The sequence below is a fragment of the Anoplopoma fimbria genome, chromosome 9 (assembly GCF_027596085.1).
Source record: "Anoplopoma fimbria isolate UVic2021 breed Golden Eagle Sablefish chromosome 9, Afim_UVic_2022, whole genome shotgun sequence".
NCBI classification, from domain to species: domain Eukaryota; kingdom Metazoa; phylum Chordata; class Actinopteri; order Perciformes; family Anoplopomatidae; genus Anoplopoma; species Anoplopoma fimbria.
This window is the reverse complement of record NC_072457.1, coordinates 28299840-28327665: the sequence shown is the minus strand read 5'-3', so window position 1 is coordinate 28327665 and position 27826 is coordinate 28299840. Positions and strand designations below refer to the sequence as shown.

At 42.2% G+C, this 27826-nt stretch overlaps 1 protein-coding gene across 3 annotated transcripts; it reads right to left on the bottom strand.

The window, feature by feature from the left end:
- Position 1: 1 nt before the first annotated feature.
- myh11a (myosin, heavy chain 11a, smooth muscle) lies at positions 2 to 27619 on the bottom strand. Of its 3 annotated transcripts, XM_054604273.1 has the most exons (43): positions 27499 to 27619; positions 23692 to 24057; positions 23164 to 23320; positions 18190 to 18217; positions 14942 to 15041; positions 14788 to 14814; positions 12711 to 12803; positions 12558 to 12621; positions 12078 to 12176; positions 11803 to 11946; positions 11605 to 11700; positions 11390 to 11508; positions 11119 to 11271; positions 10777 to 10950; positions 10453 to 10626; positions 10155 to 10269; positions 9444 to 9637; positions 9099 to 9220; positions 8924 to 8993; positions 8663 to 8823; positions 8371 to 8479; positions 8056 to 8187; positions 7720 to 7926; positions 7447 to 7584; positions 7208 to 7331; positions 6932 to 7103; positions 6536 to 6748; positions 6175 to 6319; positions 5830 to 6036; positions 5612 to 5716; positions 5367 to 5519; positions 4940 to 5188; positions 4533 to 4745; positions 4161 to 4373; positions 3713 to 3874; positions 3331 to 3459; positions 3160 to 3248; positions 2953 to 3076; positions 2662 to 2870; positions 2297 to 2405; positions 1935 to 2107; positions 1497 to 1529; positions 961 to 1047 (listed from the first exon to the last, which is right to left on the bottom strand). In XM_054604273.1, the coding sequence occupies exons 2-42, from the start codon at positions 24031 to 24033 to the stop codon at positions 1505 to 1507; spliced, it is 5832 nt and encodes a 1943-aa protein (XP_054460248.1). In that variant the 5' UTR covers positions 24034 to 24057; positions 27499 to 27619; the 3' UTR covers positions 961 to 1047; positions 1497 to 1504. The 3 variants fall into 3 exon arrangements, with proteins under 3 accessions (XP_054460246.1, XP_054460247.1, XP_054460248.1); XM_054604271.1 differs by lacking the exon at positions 1497 to 1529 and having other exon boundaries at positions 2 to 1047; positions 27499 to 27618; XM_054604272.1 differs by lacking the exons at positions 1497 to 1529; positions 14788 to 14814 and having other exon boundaries at positions 2 to 1047; positions 27499 to 27618.
- Between the last annotated feature and the right edge of the window lie 207 nt (positions 27620 to 27826).

The following is a 27826-nucleotide window of genomic DNA, read 5'->3' as shown; positions in this document are numbered from 1 at the left end:
GTTTGTTTTTTTGTTTAAAGATCTTTATTTCTTGTGCAGGTGGTTCAACAGTAAATAGTTACGATTGGTGTCTTGTAAACATCAGTTGATTACATATAACATGATCAAATGATAATGAGTTGGTTTCAGGGCTTTTTCAACATGTACAGTAAAACAGGACAAAAGGGAAAAAATTGAAAATGACGATGCCCAATACTGAAATCTGGCTGTTGATTTTAAAGTTGAGACTAACCTAAAACTTGTCTTACCTAAAACATTCTTACTGAGCTTGAGGGAAAGTAATCTAAACATTTCTGGGCACAAGAAAGGTGCAAATAATATAAAAACGTGACTTAAGAAAAATGTTTAAAAGCTAAATATTTGTTTGTTGGGTACAAACAGCAGCACTGACTGGATGCGTATCCAATCCGTCAGTGCTGCTCTGAACAGCAGTCACAGGCAACAAGACAACAGTCGCTGATAAATGATACAGATCCATATCCATAGATTTACATGATGATTTCTGCTTTAAGATGTGGTGACCTATTATGGAGACTGGAGGCTTTGCTGGCAGGTTAGCGTGGTAATTAGAGGCACCTTTTATGAAAGTGTACAAAACTTTCATAAAAGGAATCAATTTTTCAGTGCAGTACAAAACAGTGTAACTTAAAAAAAAGAAAAGAAAAAGAAACAGCAAATCACACATCAGCGTAGCCACCAAAACAACTTCCCCAGATGAAGTCCTTCTGATTATTGTGTATCAAGAAAAGGTGCTCTGAAACAAGACGATAGATCAGTACACTGTTGGAAGTTTGAGAAATATATATTTTTAAGTGATATGGAAGAACAAGATAACATAACAGGCTTTAAATGTATTCTGTTGAAGTGGCAGTCGGTGTCCTAGTAGGTAATTCTGATATCTGGTTATTTGAAGTCCCTCACTCAGCAGACTTGGTTCCATTGAAGTCGCTTTGGGAGTCGACCTCCTCCTCTGAGGCGTCTTCGACCACCCGTCGGCCTCCGCCCATACGCCGACCTGCGCTGCCAAAGGAGGGCTCGTTTCCACGCCTAAAAGAGCCACAGAGATACAAACGAGGACATGGATAGAAACATATCCCAACAGTGAGAGGAGTGGTTATGTGACGGTTTCTTTGAGCTGGTTAAGGTTTGAATAACACTCTGGTGTTGATGAAATACAGAATGTACAGTTGTGCTCTGGTTACAGATTAAGCACGCTGGTTATCTTTGTAACTCATTTGACTCCTGGCTCAGGAAAATGAGTTTGGTTTATGGCAATTAAACCAAGCACTGAGAAAGATATGGCCACCAGTTAGAAAATTATGTAATTTAACTTGCTACCTAACATTTAGGTTTTATAAGGAAATCATGGTAGTCATATTTCTCTCAGTTAGGCTCAATGAAAGAAATGACAGCATTAGGAGTGTGCATGGGGGGATGAAAAGTTATGGTAAGGTAATAAGAAACGGTGATCGGGCAACTATTAGGCGCAGAGGTACCTGCTGTGTTACTCCTTGGGTTCAGGGTTGCCTCTGGAATAGAGATGAACACCATTTTTTTGCTTGCGCTCAGTGAAGGCCATCAAACTAAATTCTACTTTTTATTGCAACATTTTATTTTATTGCTTCAAATGTGTGTTAACAACCCTCTGAATATGAATGTAGTGACAACGTACTCTTAAGCACTCAAGAGTAGGTGACCTAAGAACAGATATCGCTATTTGAGTTGAATTAAATTGTGTAAAAAGACACACAAATACACAGACCTCCTCCTGATAGTTACTATTTACCATTCTCTTACTTTTCCTACTGCTGTATCTGTGTCTTGTTGGAGCCTTAGAGGAGCAAAAAAGGTGAACGAGACAAAAGAAACCAAACAACACTCCGCCCAGCAAAGAAGAAGGACGGACACACCGACTCTTTGGCCCTTTGTTTTACCTGAGTTTGCTCTTGAGAGAGTTGACCTCGCGGCTCATGGCGTCGCTGGCCTCGGTGGCTTCATCCAGCTCCCGCTGCAGCTTCCTGCGGGCGGCTGTAGCGCGCTGAGACTCCTCCTCTGACTCCTCTAGCTGACGCTTCAGCTGCTTCATGCGGGTATTTGACTTTTCCGCCTGGTGAGCATAACAAGGAGGATATATACAGACTTAGTTCTCTTTCAACCGGTCATCCTAACTAACTGTCCTCTTGCTCTGGACTCCAAATAGCCATCCACTCACAAACATGGAGGAGGTTTGTTGTCTGTGCACAGCAGAAAAATGAACAGACTTGTGTTTGAGAATCGCTGCGTTGAGCGATCGTACCTGGTCTTTGTACTGCTCTGCCTGTTTCCTTTCATCTTCCACCTGCATTATCAGGTCCTTGAGCTTCTTGTCCTTCTGGCGCACAGCCTTAGCCGATGCCTGCTTCTCCCTGAGAGGACAAAAGAGTTCAGAGGTTAAGAAGAGTTTAACTGTAGAAAACTCCTCTGTTTGTTTGAAGTGACTCATGAAGTTTCATGTGTGTTTAGGACACAATAACATTGATGCTACAGTTATTGCTGGAAGATGCAAATTAATTCCTTGTCGTCTAGGTTTTAGACGGATATGTCCGTACAGACATGGTTTTACGTCATCAGTGACATAAAACCGTTTGAAAAACAATTTGATCAGACTTCTGTGTTCCCGACCTGTTCTCCTGCTCCAGCTGCTCATCCAGCTGTGCCACTTTAGCCTCCAAGGCAGTGATGGAGGACTTGAACTTGGACTTGACCTGGTTCTCCATCTCCTGTAGCTTTGCCTTCAGCTCCTTGTTCTGGCGCTCCATCTGCTGCCGAGCGCTCTCGTTCTTCTGGGAGGTGGTGCGCTCTGTCTGCAGCTCGTTGTTCAGCTGATCCGCCTGTGTGCATGCAAGGAAAAGGGTGAGACTTCTGCACTTTTTGAGCCCTTTATCACTCAAGTAGCTGCTACTGTCTGGTCACCTGCTGCGTGCTCTTTCTCAGCCTGTCGTTGACGATCTCCATGTTGCTCTGCTCCTCCTCCAGCTCCTCCTCTAGCTGGGAGATCTTAGCCTCCAGACGGCGTTTCTCATCAGCCAAGGCTGACCTGTACACAGAAACAAGTGTAACCATTACTTTGTTATCAGAGTTCGTTTCACAGGCAAAATCAACAGTGAGATCTCCACCCACTTTCCGGAGGAGTTGCTGGACAGCTCATCAGATAGCTCGTCTCTTTCGGCCTCCGCCTGCTTGCGTGCCCTCTCAGCTGAAGCCAGTTCCTGGAAACATGAAGGAGATTAATCCTTTTATTTCAAGCCCCTAATCTCAAACAATTTGCTTGTTATGAATCTGCTGTTTTACCTCCTGTAGCTGCATGAGCTCAGCTTCCAGACCCTTGGCCTTCTTCTCACTCTCCTTTGCGGTGGTTAACACCTCCTCTCTGGCAGCGCGGGCATCTTCCAACTCCCTCTGGTAGTCCTTCATCTGAGCCTGGTGGGAGAATGAGAAAACAGAAATAAGGAGTGCATCAGAAAAAAAAACAACATTTATTAGTTTCCAGCACATAAACGCTTTTGATTATATGCTGTAGTTAACCAACATTAAGTCTAATCGTAAGATGGTACTTTAGACGCTTTAAGAACACACTTCCAACATGGACTTGAAGATACCAAATTATAACAAAAAGAAGGAAATGATAAAAGCAAATGCACCGGCTGCATTTCACCTGTCCCTTCACTCTCACCTGGAGCTTGCGGAGCTGTTTGATGGCCTCATCCCGTCCCTTACTGGTCGTCTCGATTTGTCCCTCCATATCTTTCATGTCTCCCTCCAACTTCTTCTTGGCTGCTGTCGCCAGGGCCCTCTGCTTACGTTCATCCTCCAGCTCTGTCTCCAACTCACGGACCTGCAGTAGGTATGCATCATTGCTTAGATCAGTTGTTCCTGAACTTTCTCACATCAAGAACCCAAACACAAATTAGACAACAGAACCCCATTTGATAAGATGTTATCCCAGGGTATTTGATCTGATGTTTTATTACAGAGAATGTATGAAGCCCATGAGCAAAGTCATACACTCTGTCATTGTGCTACTTATGGATCGAGTTAAAGTAAAGTAAATGGTTGCCCGTTTTTGCAAGGGACCCTCTGGAACCCACTCAAGGACCCTGAAGGTCCCCCGACCCCATTACCTGCTTGACAAGCTGTCTCTTCTTCTCCTCTCCCATCTCATCTCGTCCCTGGAGGTCCCTGTCGAACTGGGCCTTCAGGGCCTGCATGTTGACCTCAAGACGAAGCTTGGCGTCCTCAGCCGCCTGCAGCTCGTCCTCTAGCTCCTCCAGCTGGGTCTTCATCTCCTCCACCTGGGCCTCCAGACCTCGTTTGGACTTCTCCAGCTCATGGACCTGCCATCAATATATAGCTAAATTATCTACTATATTTTGTTGAAAATAGCATAAAGTTATGAGAGCGGTCAAAGCATGGACTTCCAGCCTTTAAAAAACTTCAGTGATTAATTCAGTCAGTCAGTGATGTTTTTAATTAAACAATGTTCCAGCACTCACACTCTTCCCCACATCATCCTTGGAGCTGATCAGGTCCTCCATCTCCATCTTCAGGGCCTTGTTGGCTCTGTCCAGCTCTTCTCTTGAACACTGGGCCTCATCAAGAGCTCTCGCCAGGGACAGAGCCTTGGTCTCCTTCTCTCTGGCCTCGGCTTCAGCTCTGTCTCTCTCATCTGCATATTTGCTGGAGATATTCTTCTCCTCAGCCAGCATCTGGAGACCAGAGAAGATGGAAAACCATGAAAAAAATGTTGGAGTGTAAGCTAAAGTAATGTAACTAGTAGTGCCCTAGATTACGTTTTTTAAGGCAATAGTATTTATTGTAATTTGAAGGTTGTCATGTGTAATCAATTAGCCTTATTATGTAAAATTGTTATGGCAGTTGCCAGTTTTCGGATTTAGCTGACCTGGTCAAACTTCTTCTGCTTCTTTTCCAGGTTGGACACATTCTGTCTCTGGTTGTCCAGGTCCATCAGCGTGTCCTCGAGCTCCTGCTGCAGGCGGTTCTTGGTCTTCTCCATCTTATCATACGCGGAGGCCTTCTCCTCAAACTGGGTGTTTGCTGCCTCCAAATCTCTCTGCAGACGTTTCTTACCTTCTTCCAGCAGCTCGATGTTTCCCGTCATTTCGTCAAGCTTCTTCTTTGAATCTGACAACTGTGGAAGGAAGAAGACTTTAAGGCACTAATTGTTAAGACCATAAATGCATTTTATTTTAAGGTTTGTTGATCCTCTAATGTTTTTACTAAACCTCCCACTTGCATCTCACCTCCAGTAAAACCTCACTGAAATGTATCTCTAATGTAAATTAGCAACCCCTAGTTTTAGCTCTGACCTGGATGTTGAGGGTGGACACGTGTCTCTCCACGTTCCTCTTGGCCTCCATCTCTTCTTCAAGCTGCTCCTGCAAGTTATTTCTTTCATCTTCCACTTGGCGCAGTTTTGTAGAGAACTGCAGTTTCTGACGTGTCTCCTCAGCCAGCAGCTCCTGTGGCAGCACACCAGGTCAGAGGTTAATGCTTTAAATTCTGACCTATTGTCAGGAAGCAGTATGTAGTTTTCTGCTTAAAGTCCAGTTACCTGTGAGTCTTGGAGTTGGGAGGTGAGGCTGGAAACATCTTTGCTCAGTTTGATGTTCTTGCCCTCTGCTTCATTCAGTATGTTTGTCACACTCTCCAGTTCGATCTGTATCAAGACAAAGATGAGGTTTATTGAACTTGAGCTCACCAGTCTGGTAGCTTTTTAAAGTTCCTGTTTTTTTATGTGCAGTACTGATATAGCTACTGAAAGTCATTTACAGTGATCTTGGAGCAGCGCTCTCCCAGCTCGGCCTTCTGCTTCTCGCTGTCGGTGAAGCGTGACTGTAGATCTGTCACCTGACCTTCCAACTTCTTCCTCTTGTGCTCCCCGTCTTGTTTGGCCTGGGTGAGTGAGCGCACCTCGATAGTTAAATCTGATGTCTCCTTCTCCAGAGCTTGTTTGGCCTTCTCCAGGTTTGACTTCACCTGAGCAGGAGAGAGTGAATACAAGATCAATATCCTGTGTATTGTATATATGATAAAAGGGGGAAGATTGCCTTTCAGAAACAGTATGAACTTTATAAAACAAGCTAAATGACACTGTATGAAATGAGGCAGGCGTACTCGTTTGGACTGCTCCAACTGGTCCGTGAGCTCCTCCACAGCCTGGGTGTGTTTCTGTCTCATCTCCTGTATCTGGGACTCGTGGGTCCGGTTCTCATCATCAATGGCTTTCTTCAGCAGGTTCACTTCCTGCTCACGTTTGGCCCTGGATGGATGGAGATGTTTTTTTTTTTTTTTATAAATATGGCAAATCTGTCACTTATGTTTTACACCTTTTATTTTTCAGGAACGTTCTACGAACAAGGCCATATTTGTGTTTATCAATGTAATGTAAAACCTCTACCATAGCCAAACATTAATACCTAACAAAGTAATAACTTTATATCATTATATTTGTGTATGTCAGTATCAAGTGACCGACCTAAGTTCCTGCTGTGTGGCAGTGCTGTCCAAAGTGTCCTCTAGCTCAGACTTGAGGGCCTCCAGCTCCTCCCCGAGGTCCCGTTTGATCTTCTCTGCTTTGTTCCTAGCCGCCCGCTCAGAGTCGAGGTCCTCCTGCAAGTCGGAGATGTGTCCCTCCAGCTCTCTGATCTTCTTTAGAGCATTGTTTTTCTGACCTGTCTCATCTTCTAACCTGAGGAGTAAGAGAGCATCGGGGAGGATATTTGTTAGCACAATCGAATTGCATCCAAGAAGTTAAACATTGAAATGCTACTCTGCCTCAGATGAATTGAGTTACTGGGCTTTGAAGATTCAGGTGATTTGAAGATGAAAGCTGTAAATGGGTTTTTATTTTTGTAACTTCTAGGGACTTTACCTGGCCAAGGCGTTCTGTAACTCCTCCTCCTTCTTCGCGAGCTGGGCTTTAAGGTCAGCTATCTGGGCCTGCAGGTCGGCTATCTGCTCTTGCATGTCATTCGACTCTGCTTCCAACTTACGCTTAGCCTTATCCAGCTCCTGTCGGCCCTTTTCTTCCTTTTTCAAACGGACTATAAGCACAGCAGAGAGATAACAAATAAGCATACTTTAGCTCAGGTTATGACATAATGATTTTGCAGGTGTTAATGCATGACGATCCATAAGAGATGATTACCCTCTAGTTCAGAGATCATGGACTCGTGTTTATTTTTGAGCTTGGTGAGGTTCTTTGACTTCTCCTCTTCCTCTGCCAGGTTGGAACTGAAGTCTGCAATCCTCTCCTCCATCAGCTTCCTCTCCTACAAAACACAGAGTAGGTAATCTAATTGCCGAAATCCACTTTTTCCTTTTGACATTCTCTTAATAAGTGACCAATATAAGTGTCCCCAATAAACGCTGTTTGTCCATACTTACTTTCAGCAGCTTGTTGTTCTGGTCCTCCATCACCAAGATGTCGTCATCCAGCTTTTTGATCTTCCCCTCACAGGTAACCTTCTCAAGCTGCAGCTTTTGACGGGCATCTTCCTCCTCCTCCAAATGTTCTTCCAATTCCTACAAGAAGAATCCGGCAGCATTCACCTTCTGCTGCTATTTCTCACATTATCAGAGCATACTATAGCGTAGCTGAGCATCTATATACCAGCTACAAGAAACAACAAGTTAAGAACAAGGAACAGATGTGTATACCTGCATCTGCTGTTGCATCTTCTTCTTATCCACTAGCAGCACCTGAGCACGTTCTTCCTCTTCATCCAGTCTTGCCTCCATCTCATGGAGGATCTCCTCCAACTCCTGCTTCTTAGACGCCAAGCGAACCCTCATCTCCTCAGCCTCGGCATACAGCTCTGTCTCTGCTTGAAGCTGCTCCTGCAGTGCGTTCCTCTCCTCTAAAACCTGGAGCAGACAGACCAGATAAAATTGGGCTAAGAATCATTGGTAGACCTTTAAAAGGGGCTTGTTCTTATTGGCTTGGTTTAACTCTTGTATTAAATGAAACACTGAAAAGGTTTTTGAGATTTTTACCGATGTGTGTTTCAAGCTGATCTCCTTCAGCTCAATTTCAGACTTTGAAGCTAATTCTTTGGCTCTCATCAGCTCCTCGTCCTTCAGTCCCATCTCCTCCTCCTGGCGGGTCACTTGCAGCAGAGGCTTGACCTGAGGTTCAGGAGGATGGGCATCGTCACATTTTAAAAATAGGGCAAAGGCGATGTAAGAGTTTTTAATTAACAGAAGTACATAAAGAACTCATTCTACCACTACATTAAAAACATTAGAAAAGCCTAAATACAGGGTTGTTCTGTGATTTTGTTGTATTAATCTGCAGAATGATTTGCTGACCTTTGTGAAGAGCCTCCACCACTGCCAGTTCCTTAGTTTGAGGTAGGCAGCACAGTTCCTCTGGATCACTTTCATGGCTGTGAGTTGCTGTTGCCTCTTGGCAAATGCCCTATAAAAATACAGTGACACCAATATATCATGTATGATATAAAGAAATTATTTCCTATTTATAGTGATAAAAACAGTAAAAAAGGACAAAAAGTTATGAAAGCCTCCCTCTACTTTTACAAAATACTAACTAAAAGGCTGCATATTATTAGAAATAAGTGAGGGGAGGCTTGTGTTTTCATACTTTCTGGCCAGGAAGCCTCTAGCCTGGGACTGGAAAGCGATGATGACCACAGTGATCTTCAGATCTCTCTCCTCCTCCAGCTGGGCCAGCACTCCGGTGCGGAAGAAGATCTTACTCTGTCCGATCCTGTACAGGTTGGGGTCCAAGTCCAGATGTTTGATCTACACAGACAGGAGATCAGTGAGAAAAAGGAGGCTCACACAGGGTATGAAAACTTCTAAAATAACTTAAATTACATATTTTGTGAACTCATGCGTTTACCATGAGGCAGCAGGCTTGTTTGCCATCCATGAAACCTTTGGGGATAGCACTAGCAGCCAGGATTTCATAACTGTGAGACAGGAACAAGACACAGAGATGCTTAGTAAGGTTTACACACATCTTTATCTTTAGTGACACTTTATAAGTAAGTGAGTTTCCTTCAGATCCCGCTCACCGCTGGCGAAACTCCTGGAAGACGATTCTGTTGGGAAATCCTTGTCGGCAGATTCTAATCCCCTCCAACACACCGTTACACCTCAGCTGCTCCAGGACCAGGTAGGCATCCAGCTTCCCGGCCTGAGTGGAATAGGATTTAAGTCTTAATACACTGGGTTTTATGAAGAAAGTTTGTTATATAGTAGTTGTTATATAATTAATTTTACTACTTCAGAAACCAAAATATCAGTTTGATTGTTCCATAAGGCTACAGAAGAATGTGCTGGATTTTCATTTAATGTAAAATAGACTGCATGCCTTGCCCAAAAGTTACTAGTGTTAATGAGGCTGCAGTTTTCTTTACCTTCTTCTCGTGGTTGGGGATGATGCATCTGACGAAGTTGGGCTGGGTGTTGTGCAGTGTGGTCATGAGTTTGGCCAGAGACTCCTTGTACAGCTGTCCCACCGTGCGGAACATTCCCTTCTTGGTCTTTGAGGCACTCGGCATGGAGCTGTCTGTCATCTTGGCTATTGTGTCAAGACCCACCACTCTGTCCGCTGGAATAGACAACACACCATAATGTTAATGTGAAAAAACCCCAACTCAAATTTAAAAAGTGTGCTGGATCCAATGTGTTTGGTTCCTATATAAAGCCCCTGTGGATACGGTTTTCATTTTGCAAATGTGTCAAATGAATCTGATGGCAGTGTTTTATTTGTAGGAAAATGAGAGAGTCCAGATTAAAATCAGTGCAGTGTTTGTCTTGCCTCTAGTCTATTGACTCACTGTCGGATCTGTGGCAGGATGGCGGCATGCATTGCTGTCTACCAGTGTGTGACTGACATTTTTAAATTCTACAGATGGAGGCTTTAACTAAAAAAAATTAGATCATTACATTTGAATACCGATTGTAATTATAGCTGTGTGTTTCACAATATATACATTTTGTCTTCAGATTTCTTTTACCATTTCTGTTTTATTGATAATGAAATCTTGCACAAAGACAGGAAAAGGAGGGGAATTTAACAGTAGGTCATGTTTGGCTAAAACCAGCATCACAGCCAGACATCTCACCATCTTTCCAGAGGTCCTGCACGAACTGGCTGGAGGAGTTGTTGAGCAGCGATGTGACGTTGTCATTTAGAGGGTCCATGTTCTTTGTCAACCAGGCTGTGGCGTTATATTCCACCTACAACAAAACAAAACAACATCAATGTTAACTGAGCTTCACTTACACATATTATCATACATGTCAGCAATCATCACAGCAATATTGTTTTCAATAGTTTTACCCAAATTACAACTCAACATGAACGCATGAGGACACCATATCATGCTTTATCATATTATACGCACATCACCTCATACTCACCCTGCCTGCATAATGGAAAAGAGAAAACTCTGTCTTGTCTTTGAGCTGTTTGGGTTTGGCAAATTTCACATGGTTTCCTTGTGTGTTCATGAGTTTCTCCACAAAGGAGATATCTGTGGCTTTGGGAAACCAGCACTCCTCATCCAGTAGAGCCAGGATGCCCGGAGGGTTGTTCTGCAGAGAATGTAGTGATTACTTAATAACATGTAGATTAAGACAGATCATATTAAACCCTATACCTGCACCAGGCAGGAGAACATACTTGGTTTGACCTATCAATGAAGTGGATTTAAATCGGGCTTCTATTGTCTCAAGGCCACTCACCGGCCTCTCAATGAGCTCAATGCAGGGCTGCAGGTCAAGGCCGAAGTCGATGAAGTTCCACTCGATGCCCTCCCTCTGGTACTCCTCCTGCTCCAGGATGAACATGGTGTGGTTGAAGAGCTGCTGCAGCTTCTCATTGGTGTAGTTGATACACAGCTGCTCAAAGGAATTGTCCTGCAACAACCAAAAAACAGAACTCAAGATACATATAATACATGAAAATGTTTATGTGTCTTTTGTGTATGATATGCACGAATAAAAAAACCAAAAAACAATGTACAGCCTTATACAAAAGTAATCCCTCTCAGCTTATTGATGTCTGACGCAACAACATGTCCGAACCTCAAAGATCTCAAAGCCGGCGATGTCGAGGATTCCCAGGAAGGAGGCTCCCTGGCGTTTGGTCTTGTCCAGGGCCTTGTTGACTCGGCCCAGGATCCAGCGGAAGAGCCGCTCAAACACAGCTTTAGCCAGGGCTTCAATAGCAAAGTCAGCCTAACAAATACACATTAACAGAAAGTATATCTGCATGACAGGGGTTGGGATGTGTTCATTGAATGCAGTATTTCTATTATTGTCGTTAGAGTTTTACACAGTGCACTCCCTGTAGTACCTGCTCTTTGGTCTGTGCCTTCTGCACCACTTCTCTGCCCACTTTGATCCGAGGGGTGAGGATGGCACGGGTAAAGTCCGTCACATTGATGCCCTGCAGGTGACACACCTTCTGGGCCGCTAAAGAGAGAAGAAATATGGAGGTTCACTTAACACAAGAATGCTCTTTCTTTTTTTTGTACATGTACGTAGTTGTAAGCAGTTGTTGTGTCTTACCGGTGTTGTCTGGCATAGTGGCCTGCTCCTGGTTCCTCTCTTTCTTGAACTCAATATTTCCCAGCTGCATGACTGTGGAGCACACCTTCATGATATCTGAAATCCAAGGACATGAGAGTTAGCATCAAACAGAAACAGCAGTGGCACCTCCAAGCAGCCCATCCTACTCTCGCCAAGTAGAGTCAAGATTTCTGATACCGATTCTCTCCTCGTCGGTGAAGCCCATGATCTTCATGGCCTCCATGGTCTCTTCATACATCTCATCGTCCTGCTGGCCGGTGATCTGAACGTGGGCCGCACTCAGGAAGCGGTAATTACTGAAGGACTCCAGGAGAAGCTCCTCTGAAGAATATAGCACACAACGTCAAACATTTCATGAATGACTGATTCATTTTCTGTGACAATGTACAACACATGTTAGGTTAACCTGCAGAAACTGTCCAGCAGGATCTACTGATTTTTCTTCAACTCACCACGCAGTTTGTTCTGGGCACCAGCAATCATGTAGTAGAAGATGTGGAAAGCTCTTTCTGTCTTTGCTTGTCTGATACAGCGAGACTTCTCCAGCAGGTCTGAGAGTTTCAGCTGTTAGAGAATACATACGCACACTGAGGAGGGTTTAATGGACCGAATCAACCTCTGATCAGGTCCCAGGTGAAGATGAAGAGTTCAATGCTATTTCATGTCTGATCAGCCTCCCTCTCTGTGACTAAAAATAATAATCTATGTTTAAAAAATGTGAATTAATTGTATTATGATGCATATAAAACACATTCTATAAGTCAAGCAGAAATTCAATAGGCTAAGAAAGGTGAAAAAAATGTTTAGATCACTTCGATTAGAAGTGATACTTAATTGTTACTAAATATGATACATCCTTCTTAAGGCCTTTCCCTAACAAAAAGTACGAAAGCTGTTTTTCACAGAGCAGAAAACCCCCACAGAAAGGATACAAGTCTCAACGTTGGCTCCAACGATGTAGCCTGTCACATCAAAGTTGATACGGATGAATTTACCCTGTGAGACAGAAGATGTTACAGGATGAAATCACAGGATGATCTCATCAGACACAAAACTACTTCTCCTTCTGAAATTAGCAAACTCACAAATCGAGAGGAGTTGTCATTTTTGATGGTCTTGGCATTTCCAAAGGCCTCCAGGATGGGATTGGCCTGCAGCAGCTGCTTCTCCAGCTCCCCCTAGTGACAACAGTGGTATACAGAAACATCACTATGACATACTGAGGGGTTAGTTGGAGGCAGAGTGCAGCACTTTAGGTGGTGATCAGGGGGGATGAAGTGGTTCAGGGTGAATATGGGCTAGGGAAGGTTTAATCAATAACATTCTTGAGAAGTAAAAACCTACAAGTTGCTGTAATATGACAGTTTAACTCCTTCCTAATCTCCTTTGACTTTCTTAAGGATATTACGTAACACAGACACGTGACCTTAAGACCTCTCCATCAGTTTTGAAAGACAAAGTGTTAAAATTAGGAGAAGCGGCTGTTGCTGAAGTGGAAACAGAGAGAGAGAGATGGAAGAGTGAGCTTACTTTGGGAGAAACGAGGCATCAGAATAATTTTAACATTTCAAAACCTTTGATGAATCTCGCTAAAGTATTTGCATTAAATGTGTCGGAAAATCAAAATGATTCTGGAGATGTCATTCCAGCGTGACTGCAGAGTCTGCGGACTGGTAGGTGGAGCTGGGTGATGGTCAGTAAATGAGGCAGACACTCCTTCACTTGCATCGAGCTAATCCATCTGATCAAAGGGGTCTGTGTCCGCCTAGCATCAAGGTCAGGTGCTGGAGATCTCTACCTTGAATACTCCCTTAAAAACACTCGCTTCTGCTACACTGAAAACGAGCTTAAGCCACGAAGAAGAGAGGGGCATGAGTGTTGTGTTAATATTGTAGTAAAAATTGGCAGCAGGGAGACGAGAACAATGATGAAGATTAATGATGGACATGTAATGTCACCGAGCTTAATTATGAGTTCTTACATGGGATAGTACTTTTTAAAAAACAAGGCAGTAATTTCTCTTAAATGTCTATAAGAGTCATTAAAAGTCAATCATATTTTATGTTTAAGGAAAAACTGGAAGGATACAGACCAGCTGAAGAGGTGCAGTTCAGAGTTGGCAGAGCATAGAGGAGGGTCTTGTTCATTAAAGTCACTGGGAGAAAGAAAGGAGAGAAAAGAGAAATAGAGTGCAGCAAAATGGCAAGAAAGCAAAAGAGAGCTGATGGGAAGATAGTTCTTAAGACATTGTGTAAATAAAACGCTCAAGCAGATAACTAATGAGCAGTTGGCTGAGTCAAAATAGTGCCTGAGGAGGGGAGAAAGTGAGGGCAGAGAAAAGAGATGGACCCAATGCTGTTTCTTTTCAGGCGAGGTCCGGGGAGGCCTCAAAGTTTTACAGCAATCTGTACAGCGTTTCCTCCGTGACAGACACCCCGAGAGTGACTGGAGTCACTATTGGAAGCATCACTTTGACCCACAAATGATACCAAATGATACCTTTACCAACGCCAGAGCAACACCACAAACCATCAACGTCTCGTCAGACGACTGCGAAACCATTTTACTCATCCTGACTTGAGGTGCTGTTAAAGAACAGCCAACGCCGCACCGTAAGGGCGAATGACAGGTGAGAGGACGAGGAGGAGGGGAGGGAGCGGAGAGGGTGGGTGGGGAAGTCGGTGTTTAATAGATCAGAACAGGACATGGGCATGCTCACACTGTGCTCGTTGATCTATGAGAGACCCTGTCACTGCCGGGGAGGCTCCAGTCTCGTCCCCGCTGGCAGTGAAAGGGTGTTCATAAGGAAATGGATGACACAAAAAACTCAATATGATAAACCAGTTCAGGAGTTTGAAACGCTACACGTCCTCCATTGAACATTTGGCAGGTTTGAGAAGTGGATGAGAGTCAGTACTTTGATGATGGTCATGCAGTCTAAATCAGCTGTTGTTGGGTAACAGACACACCGGATGTTAGGGTAAACACCTTCTAACTCAAGAGCAGTATGATTTGGGATCTCGACCCTTCGTGTAGGCAAACAGAAACAATATATTTGGGTAACTCTGTGACACTTTCTTCATGCACTTTTCTAACCCTAAGGAAGGGACACACACAAACACTACACACAAAAACACACTCCAGGCATTCCCCTTTACTCACGTAGGCAAACTGTGTTCCTGATTGTTGCTATTTGGAGGAAATGGCGATATAAAAGGATTAAGGCTGGCAGTTTCCTGCACATGTTGAAGAGTGAGGGAACTGGCTGACACATCCAAACATTTATACAACTTGATCTCTTCACACAGATACTTACAGCACTGCTGTCCTTCTTGCCTTTATGTGAGGAGGCCACAACAGCCAGATACTGGATGACCTTCTTGGTGTTCTCCGTCTTGCCAGCACCAGATTCTCCACTAGAGAAGAAAAAAGTGAGAGGGGGATTAAAAGATACAGAGAGGGCAAGAAGATAAGCAGCACTGACAGGTACTCTGTTCACAGTTCAATAACCCAGTTTAATTGAATGGAAATGTCTGTCCAATGTCTGACTCAACGCATAATGTTATTGTTCAGTCTGCCTACTACACACTGATGCCCAGATCCTTTTACCAACTATCATGTTCATAATCCATACCTTTTTAATAAGGTTATTTCATTTATTTATATCTATAAATGAACCGTATCCTCCTATTTTAGAGCTTTGAAGGAATAGTTTGAAAACAAGGCAGAAAACTGAAAGCATTTTTTTCTTGAAAGAAGATTTCTTTCTTGGCAATTCTGCCTTTATTTAATGGCATAGACAGACATATAACTATGCAAGAAAGTGAAGATGTTTATTGCACAAAATGTCGATATATTCCTTGAAATAATGGCCTGACAGTTAATGGAAACAAATTCGGTGTGTATATAGCTGGAAAATAACTTATAAGTTATTTTACAGATACTCTCAAACTTGTCAGACACCTAACAGTTTTTAAGAGACATTTTATTCAAACAGAAGCAAGAGCACGTTCTTTCCAGAAAATGACCCTGGATACTTAGAAAGACAAAGTTGAATGATACCAGAGCCATCAGCCAGCAGTCCAACACACAGAAACATCCCTCCATAAAAGGCATGGGATGCTCCATGTGTTGGGGCTTGGCAGCCCTGAGAGGAAACTAATTGCTCTGTCCTGTTCACATTTGTAAGGACATACGACATCCAGGCTCCTACTGTGGGGAGCTGATGGGAGTTTTTCCTCCAGATGGTCTTTCAAACTGTCTCTTCCTGCACGTCCTGCTTACGATCAGTCCAGCTTTCACTGACGATCATAAGATTATTTGAAAGATTTGAAGGAATTATATTCCATCCAAAGTACCATATTGCTACTATTCAGATGTGTAACTATGTTTTATCATTATTTTGGAAAGTTCTAGCTTCTTCTTCTTCTCTTCTCTCTCGAAGAAATTAAAGAGTGAGTTGAGTGTGCACCCTTTTATAGGATCTGTTGAGAACAACAGTAGCAGACAACATAAACAGTGTCCTCAGTCATCTGAGGACAGGAAATCCCTGCAGTGCAGCTAAATTAAGGGGAGCCCTCCATTGATACATGTGATGCATTCAAGCCCCCAGCAGGGTCAGAAAAAAAGCTGTGCATCTCTACTCTGCCTGCAACTTTACAGCCACTATGTCTATTCCGTCAGTCCTGTCTTTCACACACACGCAATGGATATGAGACCAAGGAAACTGGTGACCCCGCTCAGATGAAATGTCAACATCTCAAGAATGGATTTAGCAGCAGGCTCCCAACTATTTCCCATGACAAATTATTGCTACTATGTGGAGGAATTTGAGGAATACAATCATTGCTAGAATTACTAGAAAATGCACAAATGCCTGTAAAAGCAAACGAAGTGTCACTTCAATTGCTGCAAAGAATGGGACTACAAACTGCATTTATTCACATAACCTTGTGTTGTACAATAACAATAAAAACAGGAAATATCAAAATTGAAAGTTCCACAAGTCTCCCATGGCAACATATTAACAAACACTTATCAATTTCCTGCTCTAAAGAGGTCATGTCTAGATGAAGGATTGCTGTAAAAACAATACCAAGGAAGAACATACGGTACAATGAGACACACGTGTAAACACACATGCAGGAGGAGCATGTCATACATGACTTTCCACCAAACGCACCAGAAACATTTCTCCCATATATGGCTCTAGAGCCCTGCTGAGAATGAGAACAGCTGGAGCTCAGACTTAAATATGTAAGTGACTGTGTGGATCTGACTAATGTTCAACAGAGAAGGCAGAGTTTGTATTTCAGCTCTGTTATACCATATGACTTCCAGTTTATCCCTTTAAACATCTTTGTGTTCACCAGAACTGTAAACAAATACCTCCCTGCACACAGACAGGGATAAAGAGAGCATGATAGATGAGGAAATGGTCTGATGAGATCAAAGAATTAGCAGCATCCTGGCATCTGTAAATTTGGAGGAGAGAGAGCCTTGAGGGGGAAAAAGCCCCGCCCCTTTCCTGTCATCCCCTTCACTGGGACAACTGGATGCTGAGCAGCAAAGGTGCTACTGTTCACTCAACACTAATATGGGAGATACTGTGATCTGGATGTTTACCCGCTCAGCTCCTTGATACTAATCCGTCAATTTAAATGTCTGTAGTGGACTCATGAATACATTACACTGTAAATTGCACCATCTCAACTTAATTTAATTTGGTGTATAAAAGCTTTCCCTCTCCACAGTTATGCTTCTGATGACATAAGCATGGAGTGCAATTAAGGAGAAGTGAAAAGAGATAAACATTGATCACATGCATGTTGATTGTACAGTATGTAAAAGTGGAAAGTTAGTTTCTAGAGAGCAACCCAAGTGGAAATAGTTCCTAGAAAAAGTAGTGGTGAATACACAAACTTTGAGTCATGCAACATGACCTGGACAAACATAAAATTTATAAAAAAGCCTTTTAGCCACTAAAACAAATCAAGTAGTAAATGAACGTTGTTTTCTTTGAATTAAAGCAAAGTTCAGGCCAGTCCAAAGATAAAGCTATTAATGCTGCAGAAATTGAGGTCCTTTATCCCTGGATGTCTGATGGATGTCAAGGTTCTCAATAATTGGTTTGAAAAAAATAAAATAAACAAACAAAATGGAGCTAATCTGGTTCTCCAATCAGCAGGCAGGGCTCACTTCCTGACCGAGGGTCTGAGAAGAGAGCGAGGCCACAGCCCTCTGGGACGCGTTAACCCTCATCAAGTTTGGCTCTATTTGAATACAACACAATTCACTGCATTCAACTACATAATTCTGAATTTTCAAACAAATATCACAGTTATATTATGAATGAATTCTTGCTGATTGAGTCTGGCTGCTCAGAGACCAGAGAGGTATCTAATTTGTTTAACTCTGTATTTACACAAGCATTATGTAATTGTTCTTCCACACAAACACACAGATAAACACGCAGCCGTTCTTCTACCATTAATGTGACGTCCAGGAAAAAGCAGAAGTAGCGACGACAAAGCTGAGTTTGGAGGTGACAGATTTTTTACTTACGTGCAGAGAATGGACTGATCCTCACGATCTGTAGACACAAAGACAGATTATAGTGTTAGACATGTTTTATGACAACTCATTCACAAATATACAGTGAGTGGGTGTCCAGATCACTTGTAAAGGCATAAAAATCATGTGGTAAACCAAAAGAACCTGCAATGACCAATTCAAATATGTCATTTTATTTTATGTATTACAAGCATGTGGATATTTTCTTCTTCCCCTATGTTTGGCCACTTGTGAAACCACGAGCCTTTCTCCAGAAATAGAAATCAATCTAGTTAAACTTAAGACACCAGCTGGGAATCGGTTAAAGGCTTAGAAGAGGCTCAGTTATTTCCAAAGGCTCCCCTATGCCTAAATAAACATGTAACTCCCACAAATACTTAGATTTTTAACCGTGAAAATCAAGTCTGAATGTAATGAGCAATGAGTCATTATACCGTCTCCAAAAAGACTCCTGGGAGAATACAGTGAGTCCATGTAAGGCTATTTTGTAACTGTATCCTTCATTACAAAGTGCTCCTGGGGGAGTACAGGGAGTACCGCTGGGGAAAAGATAACTTTGCTCTCAGTTTTCAACATGAATCCGCTTCGTAAGTGACACCTGAAAGCTTTACTGCAAACAACTCATCATCCTCATACAGTGAAGAGCATCATTAATACGCAGGGTCATAATTTTTTGTGATTTATGATATTGTGTTACAGTGTGCAGCGGGCCCTGAACTGTAAACTAGCACGGAGTTGACTTTGGCTGCTGTTCCACTGGATCCATTCCTGACATACACACTCAACATGCAGCATGTTCTCTCTCTGAACTTCCTAATTAAGGCAGAGGGGAAAGAGAGAGAGAAAAAAAGAAAACCAGAGAGAGAGAGAGAGAGAGAGAGGTGGCCAGAGTCGTGAGCTTTTGCAAATCATCCAAAAACAACACTCAGTCTTGCGTCAGAGAGACTCAGTGAGAAGAGACACTGCAAATATTAGGAATATTTTTGTGACACTGATTGGTCAGATTAAGTAAAACCCAAAATGTGATTACAGCGGCGTGTCGTTGTCTCTGCACCTGTCTGGTAAACACAAATACAATGGGAGCACAGAAGAGAAGCACACCAGTCACCTGCTGCAGTGAAACATTTAAGGGGACAGCAAACTCCCTGCAGGAAATTCAAAACATTTTCTCCTGGACATCAAAGACTGAGGCACGATTTGGGAAGAATGGGATCTCTGCCAAGATTGCAGGAAGAATGTCTCGAAGCTTAGGCGAGTTATCTGGATCTGCTGTTGTTATGCACCGCTTCCACTCCAACATGTGAACTGTTCAAACTATAGCTCTCAGTGTAGACATCCTGCTTCATTAGTCACTACTTCATGGGAAATCCCACTAATACATCAACAATAACAACTCTCTGCCAGCCACAGTGTGACACAATAAAGGCTCAAAAGGGTTCATAGATGTGTGGATTTAGTCTTAACCTTTTGGTATTTGAGGACTCTTTTGTGCAAAGGCCTATTTAAAGTATTTATACTGAGACCGTCCTGAAGCTTTATGGTTCTTTCTTGGATGTACATTCTTCATAATGTACCATAGTACATGGTACATGTTGAAGTACACATTATGTTCATCAACCGAACGTTGAATAAGACATTTTTAGCTGACTCAAATGATTAGAATTAACTTTGATGAAGTAAAAACACACTGTGAAAGGGATAAAGTTGTCAGATGAAAACACAGAAAACTCCCAGACTAGACAACGCTGTGGTAAAGACCTGTCAATCACAAGGTAGCCACGCCCTACATCATACCCTGCTTTATGGTCTATTTTACTCTATAAGGGACCATAATGGACTTAAGGAACTTCGTGCTGTATCGAAGAAGACTTGAAACTAGAGATTGAGACCATAAACTCATGTTTACAATGTTTACTGAGGTAATAAATCACCTGAGAAGTAGGGTCCTTTTCTAATAGACTTCCATACACTACATTCTTGATATAAATGATGATAATATGAGACCAGCAAACCAATCTAGCAGTTAATTCCTAAATAGTGACGTTAACTAAGCACATCTGTGTCCTCAGACGGACTCTTATGACTGCCTATGTCTGGATAAAAAACAAAAAAAATAAAATCAAAACAGTTACCCAGGCTTTGAAACAATTTTTCTAAATCTCTGATGCATTCATAGTCACATCTTAAAAGCCATGTTTAAAGATTTTTGGGGTTTATAGTATTTCATAGTCTGCCATAATCATTTTTTTCAAATTCATTGACTCACAGTGCTGTCTTCACTGTCTTTGTACTTTGACATAAAAAGCAGTTTAAAGGCATGTTTCAAATTCTAAAACTGAACGGGTGGTCCTCAATCTTAAACTTCAATTGTCATTTCATATATCATGAGCCTAAGCCAACGTCTAATTTGTTTAGTCTGAAATAAATGCAGCAAATAAAAAACACTCTCTTTTTCATGTGAACATAGTGTTGTGGGTGGTGACACATTTGATTCTTTAAATGGTCTCCAAGTTGCAGCTGTATGGGATTTTCTAGAGGGATGAGCTGAAGAAGTGTTATCCAAACACCCACACAAACACCATCAATCCTCCCCCTCCTTGTTTACTTACTACACTGTGTTTACACACAATAGCTACATACAAATATTTCCTGTGTACTGTCCTGGGACAATTTAAAATCCTCCAATGTACACATATTGGTGTCACATTTTCAAAGGCCCAAAGCAGATTTATGATACTAATATTGACAATGCAGAATTCAGCGAATTGAACATTGAATCTGTTGTAACGGTATTTTTATCCACAGATAAGAGCTGGATATTGTTCCAGCTGTATTCCTTCTCAATTATTTTCACTTGATCAGTAATTTCTAGGAGCCTCCAGACTCACATGTAATTTTAGCACGAGTGAAACTTAAAGAGACGACCTTAGAGATGGAATTTGAAGCTCAGAAGTTAGTTTTCATACAATATCCAGATGCACTTTCTTAGCTTGTGTGTGTTGATGCTAAAATGTTTATCACAAGGGCAGCAGGTAGCAACAATATATTCCAATGTTTTGGATCAATGACCGTGATTGGAGTGCATACTTATGTATTTTCCTCAAACCGGGACTTTTCACGTGAAGGAAAATTGCAAATGGAAACTGAGCTGTCGATATCATGAAGTATATTGATACTGTATATTGAAAAAGCATGTTTATGCTTGTCTTGGGTCAAATCCTCTATTTCATCCTGATTGAGTGACTTAAATGTCTGAGCATTCATATCAGTTTCTCTCTTTGCAGCCAGAGAGATTGAATGGTGCGTTTGTGGAAGATTTTGGATAATCCCGCCTGCTTTGGAGCTCTCTAAACAATTACCTCCTAACTCTACTGTAAGTGCTGTCCAAACATCCTGTTTCATTGGGAAACTCATCAAACCAAAGCAGAAAAATAAGATCTCAAACCCATTTAATGGGAACTTTAAACTCTCATTCCACTCACAAAAAAGAAAAAAATGTCTTCAGTATTCACACTATCCAAAATAAATACAGTAATAAGATATGAATGAGGAAGGGGAGGCTGCTGAAACAGGAAATGCTTTACAGCCCTCCACCCATCTCCCAATCCAGATGTCAACCCCTCTGAGAAAACATCCTCACGTCAACATGAAGTCTAGTGGGCACGACCCCCTGGAAGCACAAGAAACAGCTTCTTTGGGAAACCAGCTGCTCTACAGTTGTACCGCAGCAGGTTTATCCAAGGTGCCATTTACTGTAAGCACGACTCTGCCAAGGCCACTATCGTCACCTCTACAAGACACTGACTCTCAAATAGGCCATAAAATACTATTTTTTTCCACAACTCTCTTTGAATTGAACTTGCAGGGGGAATAACAAAGTTCATTTTGGACTATGCATAATAATAAACACCACTCTGCATATGAAACTATCAGCCTTACAGCCTTGGCCTGTTTGTGGTTTTTATCAACCACTTTGTCACCATGACAGAGCTAAATGCTGACAGCTGTCATCACTCAGACAGAAGTGAGACTTTTCACAGCTGATACCACAGCTCACCCAAACCAAGCTTTTCAAAGATACAAGCAAACACTTCAATCTGACAGAAATCACCTGGAAACATATGAGGCCAGCAGCTTGCAAATGAAAACAGTTTGCTTGGTTATGTGTGGAAGTTATTGGATGCTGATATCACAGGATAAGCTGGGCAGAGAATGACTCTGGACAAAGCCCACAGGAAGAGCGCCGGGCTGTGAAGCAAACGGGGGAATTACAATTTCCGGGTCTGTCACATGATGCCATGGGGCCCAAAAATACTTTTTCCCATAGAGTTATGTTGAGTAGAGACATCTGTAACTCAGTGGATACATTTTTTTTTTTGAGGTGAATCAACTTCCCATTATGAAAGCTTAAATAGCCCTTATTTAAATCATTAGGTCCTATAAGTTGTAAAACGTTATTTTCACTCCTCTGTTCATGTGGATGAGGCCGAGAAGGAGGCTGGGCCGAGGGCTGGGAGGAGGGGTTAAAGGTAACGCCAGCACTCTTGCTCTCTGGACCCTATAATGCGGAAGAACGCCAGAAGATTCGGGTAATTTTTTACTCAGAAGTCAGGCTTTTTTTGTTTCATGCGTATCTGAGCAGCTTTCATAGGAATGAACGAGGCAGTGCCTCGTTGTATCCGAGGCACTGCCTCGTTGTAACGCTGTATCCAGCTCTCTTAATACATCCATACTCTGGACGGCTTACAAGTCAATCACAAAGATAACAAACCTGGAACCAAAAACCCTGAAAGATATGTTTCTAGTTTATGTGGTATGAGTGTCTATGAAATGTGGTAGAAACCTCACATCACAAACACTTGGACAACAGGAAAATTGTACAAATTAAATTATATTGCTGCTCCATCAGAGGGAAATGAGTGAGGTAGCTATCACAAAGAGATGGAGGCGGTGGAAACATCCTACCTTGCATCATGTTCCTGTAGGCATTGTCAGCGATGGAGTAGATATGAGGGGGGACTTCATGTCGTTTCTTCCCTTTGTACATCTCAATGATCTTCTCTGAGTAAATGGGCAGCATTTTATAGGGGTTCACCACCACACAGAACAGGCCGGAGTACGTCTGAGAGAAAAGACCACGAGGTAGATGAGCGTGTTTGAGCCCTGTACATGTTTGTGTTCTTCTATTTCTATAATTGTGAGGACTAAAACAAGTCAGCAACAGAAGACAATGATAAACATTGAATTACTGTACAAATCCACAAAAAATGTCTGTGCCACAAAGCTTATTTAGGGTCAACATTAGCATAAACATTTATCTTTATATTTGAACTAAAATAAGAAGATGAGGTTGAAATTAGGAAAAGGGGATTAATAAAGTCAACAGAAAATGCTCATAAATATATAGATACAAACATATCTGTGTAGTTGCACATTGTTAGGGTGTGAGTGATTGATTGTGGGGGCATTTACATGTTTTCACTGTATACTTACATAAATAAGGCCAGAGAAGTACCTCTCGCGGATGTTGTGCAACACGGAGGCCTCGTTCAGGCAGGTGAGCTCGGCCATGTCCTCCACCTTGCTGAATTTGGGCGGGTTCATTTTCTGGATGTCATCCTTGTTGACTGTCACCTTCTTGGCGTTGTCAGCCAGCTCCACCAGCACCTCGTCGCCGTGCTCCTCCTTGATACTGGCCGCCTCGAAGCCATGCCTCTCCGATGGGATCCACACCAGCTTCTTGGCTGACCAGTCGGCCTGAGCCATGGGGCTGTTCAGGAAGTCTTTGTCAACAAAGAGGAACTTCTCGTCCTCGGTTGGGGCCTTCTTAGACATTTTTGGGTCGTGGTGGAGGGCCAACTGTTGGAGAAAAAAAAAGAAATGGACATTAGAAAAGAAGAAACAATAAAGGAAGGGAGGTGGGAAGTAAGTTAGGAAGAAACAGAGGCAATGGGTAACAAAGCAGGGCAGGAAGGAAGGAGTTAAAAAAAGGTGAGAGGGCATAAAAATGAGGCTTACATTTTGCAGCGTTTACAGTATTGTTACTGCAGTGACACATCAGTTATACTAACAGTACTTTAGAAAAAACATTTCACAACTTCATGATACAGATCATAGATGAATACAACCCTGCTGCTTACTAAACACTGCAGTAAGTGATGAGTCTCTTGGTAAAGGAGACATGATATTATAGTTTATCCTCCTGTTTGTGATTGTAACTCAAAGAGTTAACATGTTTCATCCATCGGGGAGTTCCAGAGATCAGCCATTCTCACAGACCTCCACCCCCTCACGACCCTACACTTTCACATACGCCACTAGGGAGACGCACAAACAATGGCCCCTCCCTAAGATTAGATAGAAAGACTGGACAATTGATTTTAATTAACTCAGTAACAAAACCTTCTCCAGTGAAACAACAGACTTATATCCCCAAAGCTTTAATGCTCACTGGCATTTACTGATAGTCAATCATGAAGTCAGTGCTTAATTGACAACATCCATGTTTGCATGTCTCTCCATCTCTCTCTCCCCCTCCATCTCTCTCTCCCTGTCTCTCTGCTAAGAGGCTTCAGTCTCGTGCTGTGATGACCATATATGGGCCCCTTCTCTGGAGCAGGACTCTTTTTCTGCGGACCTAAACAGCGAGGCAAGTGAACTCCCAAACAAAGCCCATATAGGGAATAGTATGTCTCTTGCTGGCCTCGTCGTTTACTTCAAAATGATAACAGCGAGGCAGAGCACATGAGGGGGGGCGGGGCTTTAACAATCATGCTTCATATGGGCCCCAAGGCGACACTCATTTTTAAATTTGCAACAGGCAGTGGCTAAATTATGAACAAGTGTCTGGGAGAAGTACCTGCAGTGGGAAGTACTGGAAAATGCAAAGGTCTGGGAATTGCACAAACCAAACTTTGTTTAAGTTAAAAAGACAGCATGGTAGCAAATATTTTAAATATATCATCATATTCTGCACCATATGTCTAAATGTGCAACCAAACAAAATTGGTTCAGTGAGAGTAATACTATATTTAAACAGATTGAATGAGATTGAATTGGATTGGCATCTGAACTACTGACTATAAAGCTCAATGGTTCCTGGATTACAGACACTGAGTCACTCATGTCCACAGGCTGTTACTTCACCCTCTCCATCCCTAAGTGACTGGCATACACTTTAATTGAGTGGGAACTATGTAAAGAAAAGCCACTGAGCCTCCCAAGAAAGCCAATAAACGTACCCAAGGTACCAGCCAAACCAAACCACCCAGAAACTACTAAAATATATTAACTACAGAAATATTAACTGGAGACACAGACAGACACTTCCTATTTGTCAAAAACTGCAGTGCCTGCGGATGAGTCCAGTGAGCCGAGCATGGTTCTGAGGAAACGACCAGCTGATGCTTTGATGATTAGCTCTTTTTTCCTCCTTAACCCCTTTAACTCCTCACCACTGTGGCTTAACGCATTTGTAAAGTCTCCCCTCTCTCTCTCTCTCTCTCTCTCTCTCTCTCTCTCTCTCTCTCTCTCTCTCTCTCTCTCTCTCTCTCTCTCTCTGTTGTGTCAACACAGCTTTGTAGTCAGCCAGTGTATCTTGCAGACAGCTGTCTGAAGTGGAGTTGACAAGATAACAGGTTGATACAGACTGACTGAAATGTAAAAGACAAAGCTCTGTTTGCACCATTTGCCATGAGACCAAACTACCAATACTCCATTATAACTACTGTGTTGACAGACTTACACTAAATTACTGAAAATGTCAATTTTAACTTAAATTATTTGGCACAAAGGCCACTGATCTGCTTAGTTCAGTGAAAGCTGTCATCTCAAAGCAGTATCACATTTCTGTTAAGATAATCAAATCCCTCATTAGATGTTGGCTGTGATTCTCGAACACAGAGAAGAAGAACATAATACAATACATACTATGAAGTGTCCAATAACAATTACTTTATTTTAGAATCTCTATTTAAAATGATAATAAACAAGAGGAAATGTCACCCAGGAGCCTTAGTGAACTATTTCTATTTGTGTGTGAAAGAGGTTGACCTGCAGGTCCTGTGAAGGACTTTACTCATTTCCTCTGTTGGCTGTTCCACAAACATTCTCCCTGTTATCACCCTCTTAATAATGCATTCATGACAATAATAATTACAGTAGAAATAATTTGATAATACAGACTTAAATAGACAAATGACGACACTTGGTTTGTCCCATTAGAGAAAAGGTCCTCATATACCAGGGACTGCAGAACTGTCCATTCACATACAAATATCGCAGCCAAATAAACTCTCAACACATAACTTCCTTCTTTTTCAGAGATGACTTGATGTTAAAAATAATAAGTTGTAGCTAACAGCACAAACATTCCTTGTCTTGGCATTTTGTCAGACTGTGGGCATCTGAGTCTGAACCAGTTTATCATGTTCTGGAGAGCAATCCTGGAAGACTGCTTTCTAAGTAGTGAAGGTCCTCGGCAGTGTAATGAAGTTAAAAGAGAGTGAGGTAGGGAGATGAATCTGGACATTGCTATTATTAATTTACACAATTATGGTGAGAAATAACAATAAAATGAAACTAGGTTTTCAAAAAGTGTTAGATACACTCAGTCCAAACCATCCCTGATAGGTTTCATTGGTGACGTGTCAAAACTGACAGTTCTCACTACAGTGTCTGCATCTTCAGCCACAACAGTTTCAGTAGTTCGGTAGAGAGGCAACTTTATACAACCATATTTGGGAAACAGGAAACTCCATGGTTAGAGTCGTGCCCTTTCTTTACTGAGATACTCAGACATAACTTCCCCTTACTTCCTTACTATAAACTGCAACGTGGTGCAGTGAACGCAACATGATATTTACAGCATTTAAAACCAGTTCACAGTCTTATACTCTCGATTAAATACACAAATGCAGTCCTGTATGAATTAAAAGTGTTACTAAAGTAAATGCATGATTTACTGGTGAGCTGAGCACCGGTTTGAGACCCAAATGGTCTCATTTTATTCAATTTGTAACTTCAAAGAAGTTATGCAAATTGCAAATAAAGATAAGCTGTCAAAAATGAAAGCTTGGCTAAAGCTAATGCTTTTTCTAAAATATGTTTTATACCAGTATGTCAAATTCCTATTCAATTATGTTTTGCATCATGTTCAATATTTAAATCTATCATTTTACAACACAAGAAGATATTATTTCCTCTTCCTCAAAGGCAGCAAGGTGTTCAAGGGGTGCTGTTTGACAAGTGCACTGCAGCATCACCGCAGGTAAAACGAGGCTCTGCAGAAACTATACTCACATAACGAGGAGAAAGGTGTGTTCAGGGGAGCTTTGGCTTTGGAAAGTTTGCGTCTGGAGCAGCAGGCGTTGACGAGGTACTCCAAAAACCAACAGTCCAAATGACCCCCGTCAAATTCAGAGACTTATCATTTAAACTGCGCACTGTTGAGCGAGGGTGGAGCTGCAAGAGATGAACCTCCTCCTCCTCCAGCATCGTCCACAGCATCCACAAGCAGGGCAGGAGGAGGCAGAGGACATGCGCACTGAGGACACCGACAGGAAGGATGTGAACGAAGAGGTGCTGAGAGTCCTCCTGATGAAAGGTTGATCAAAATAAAAACTGTCAG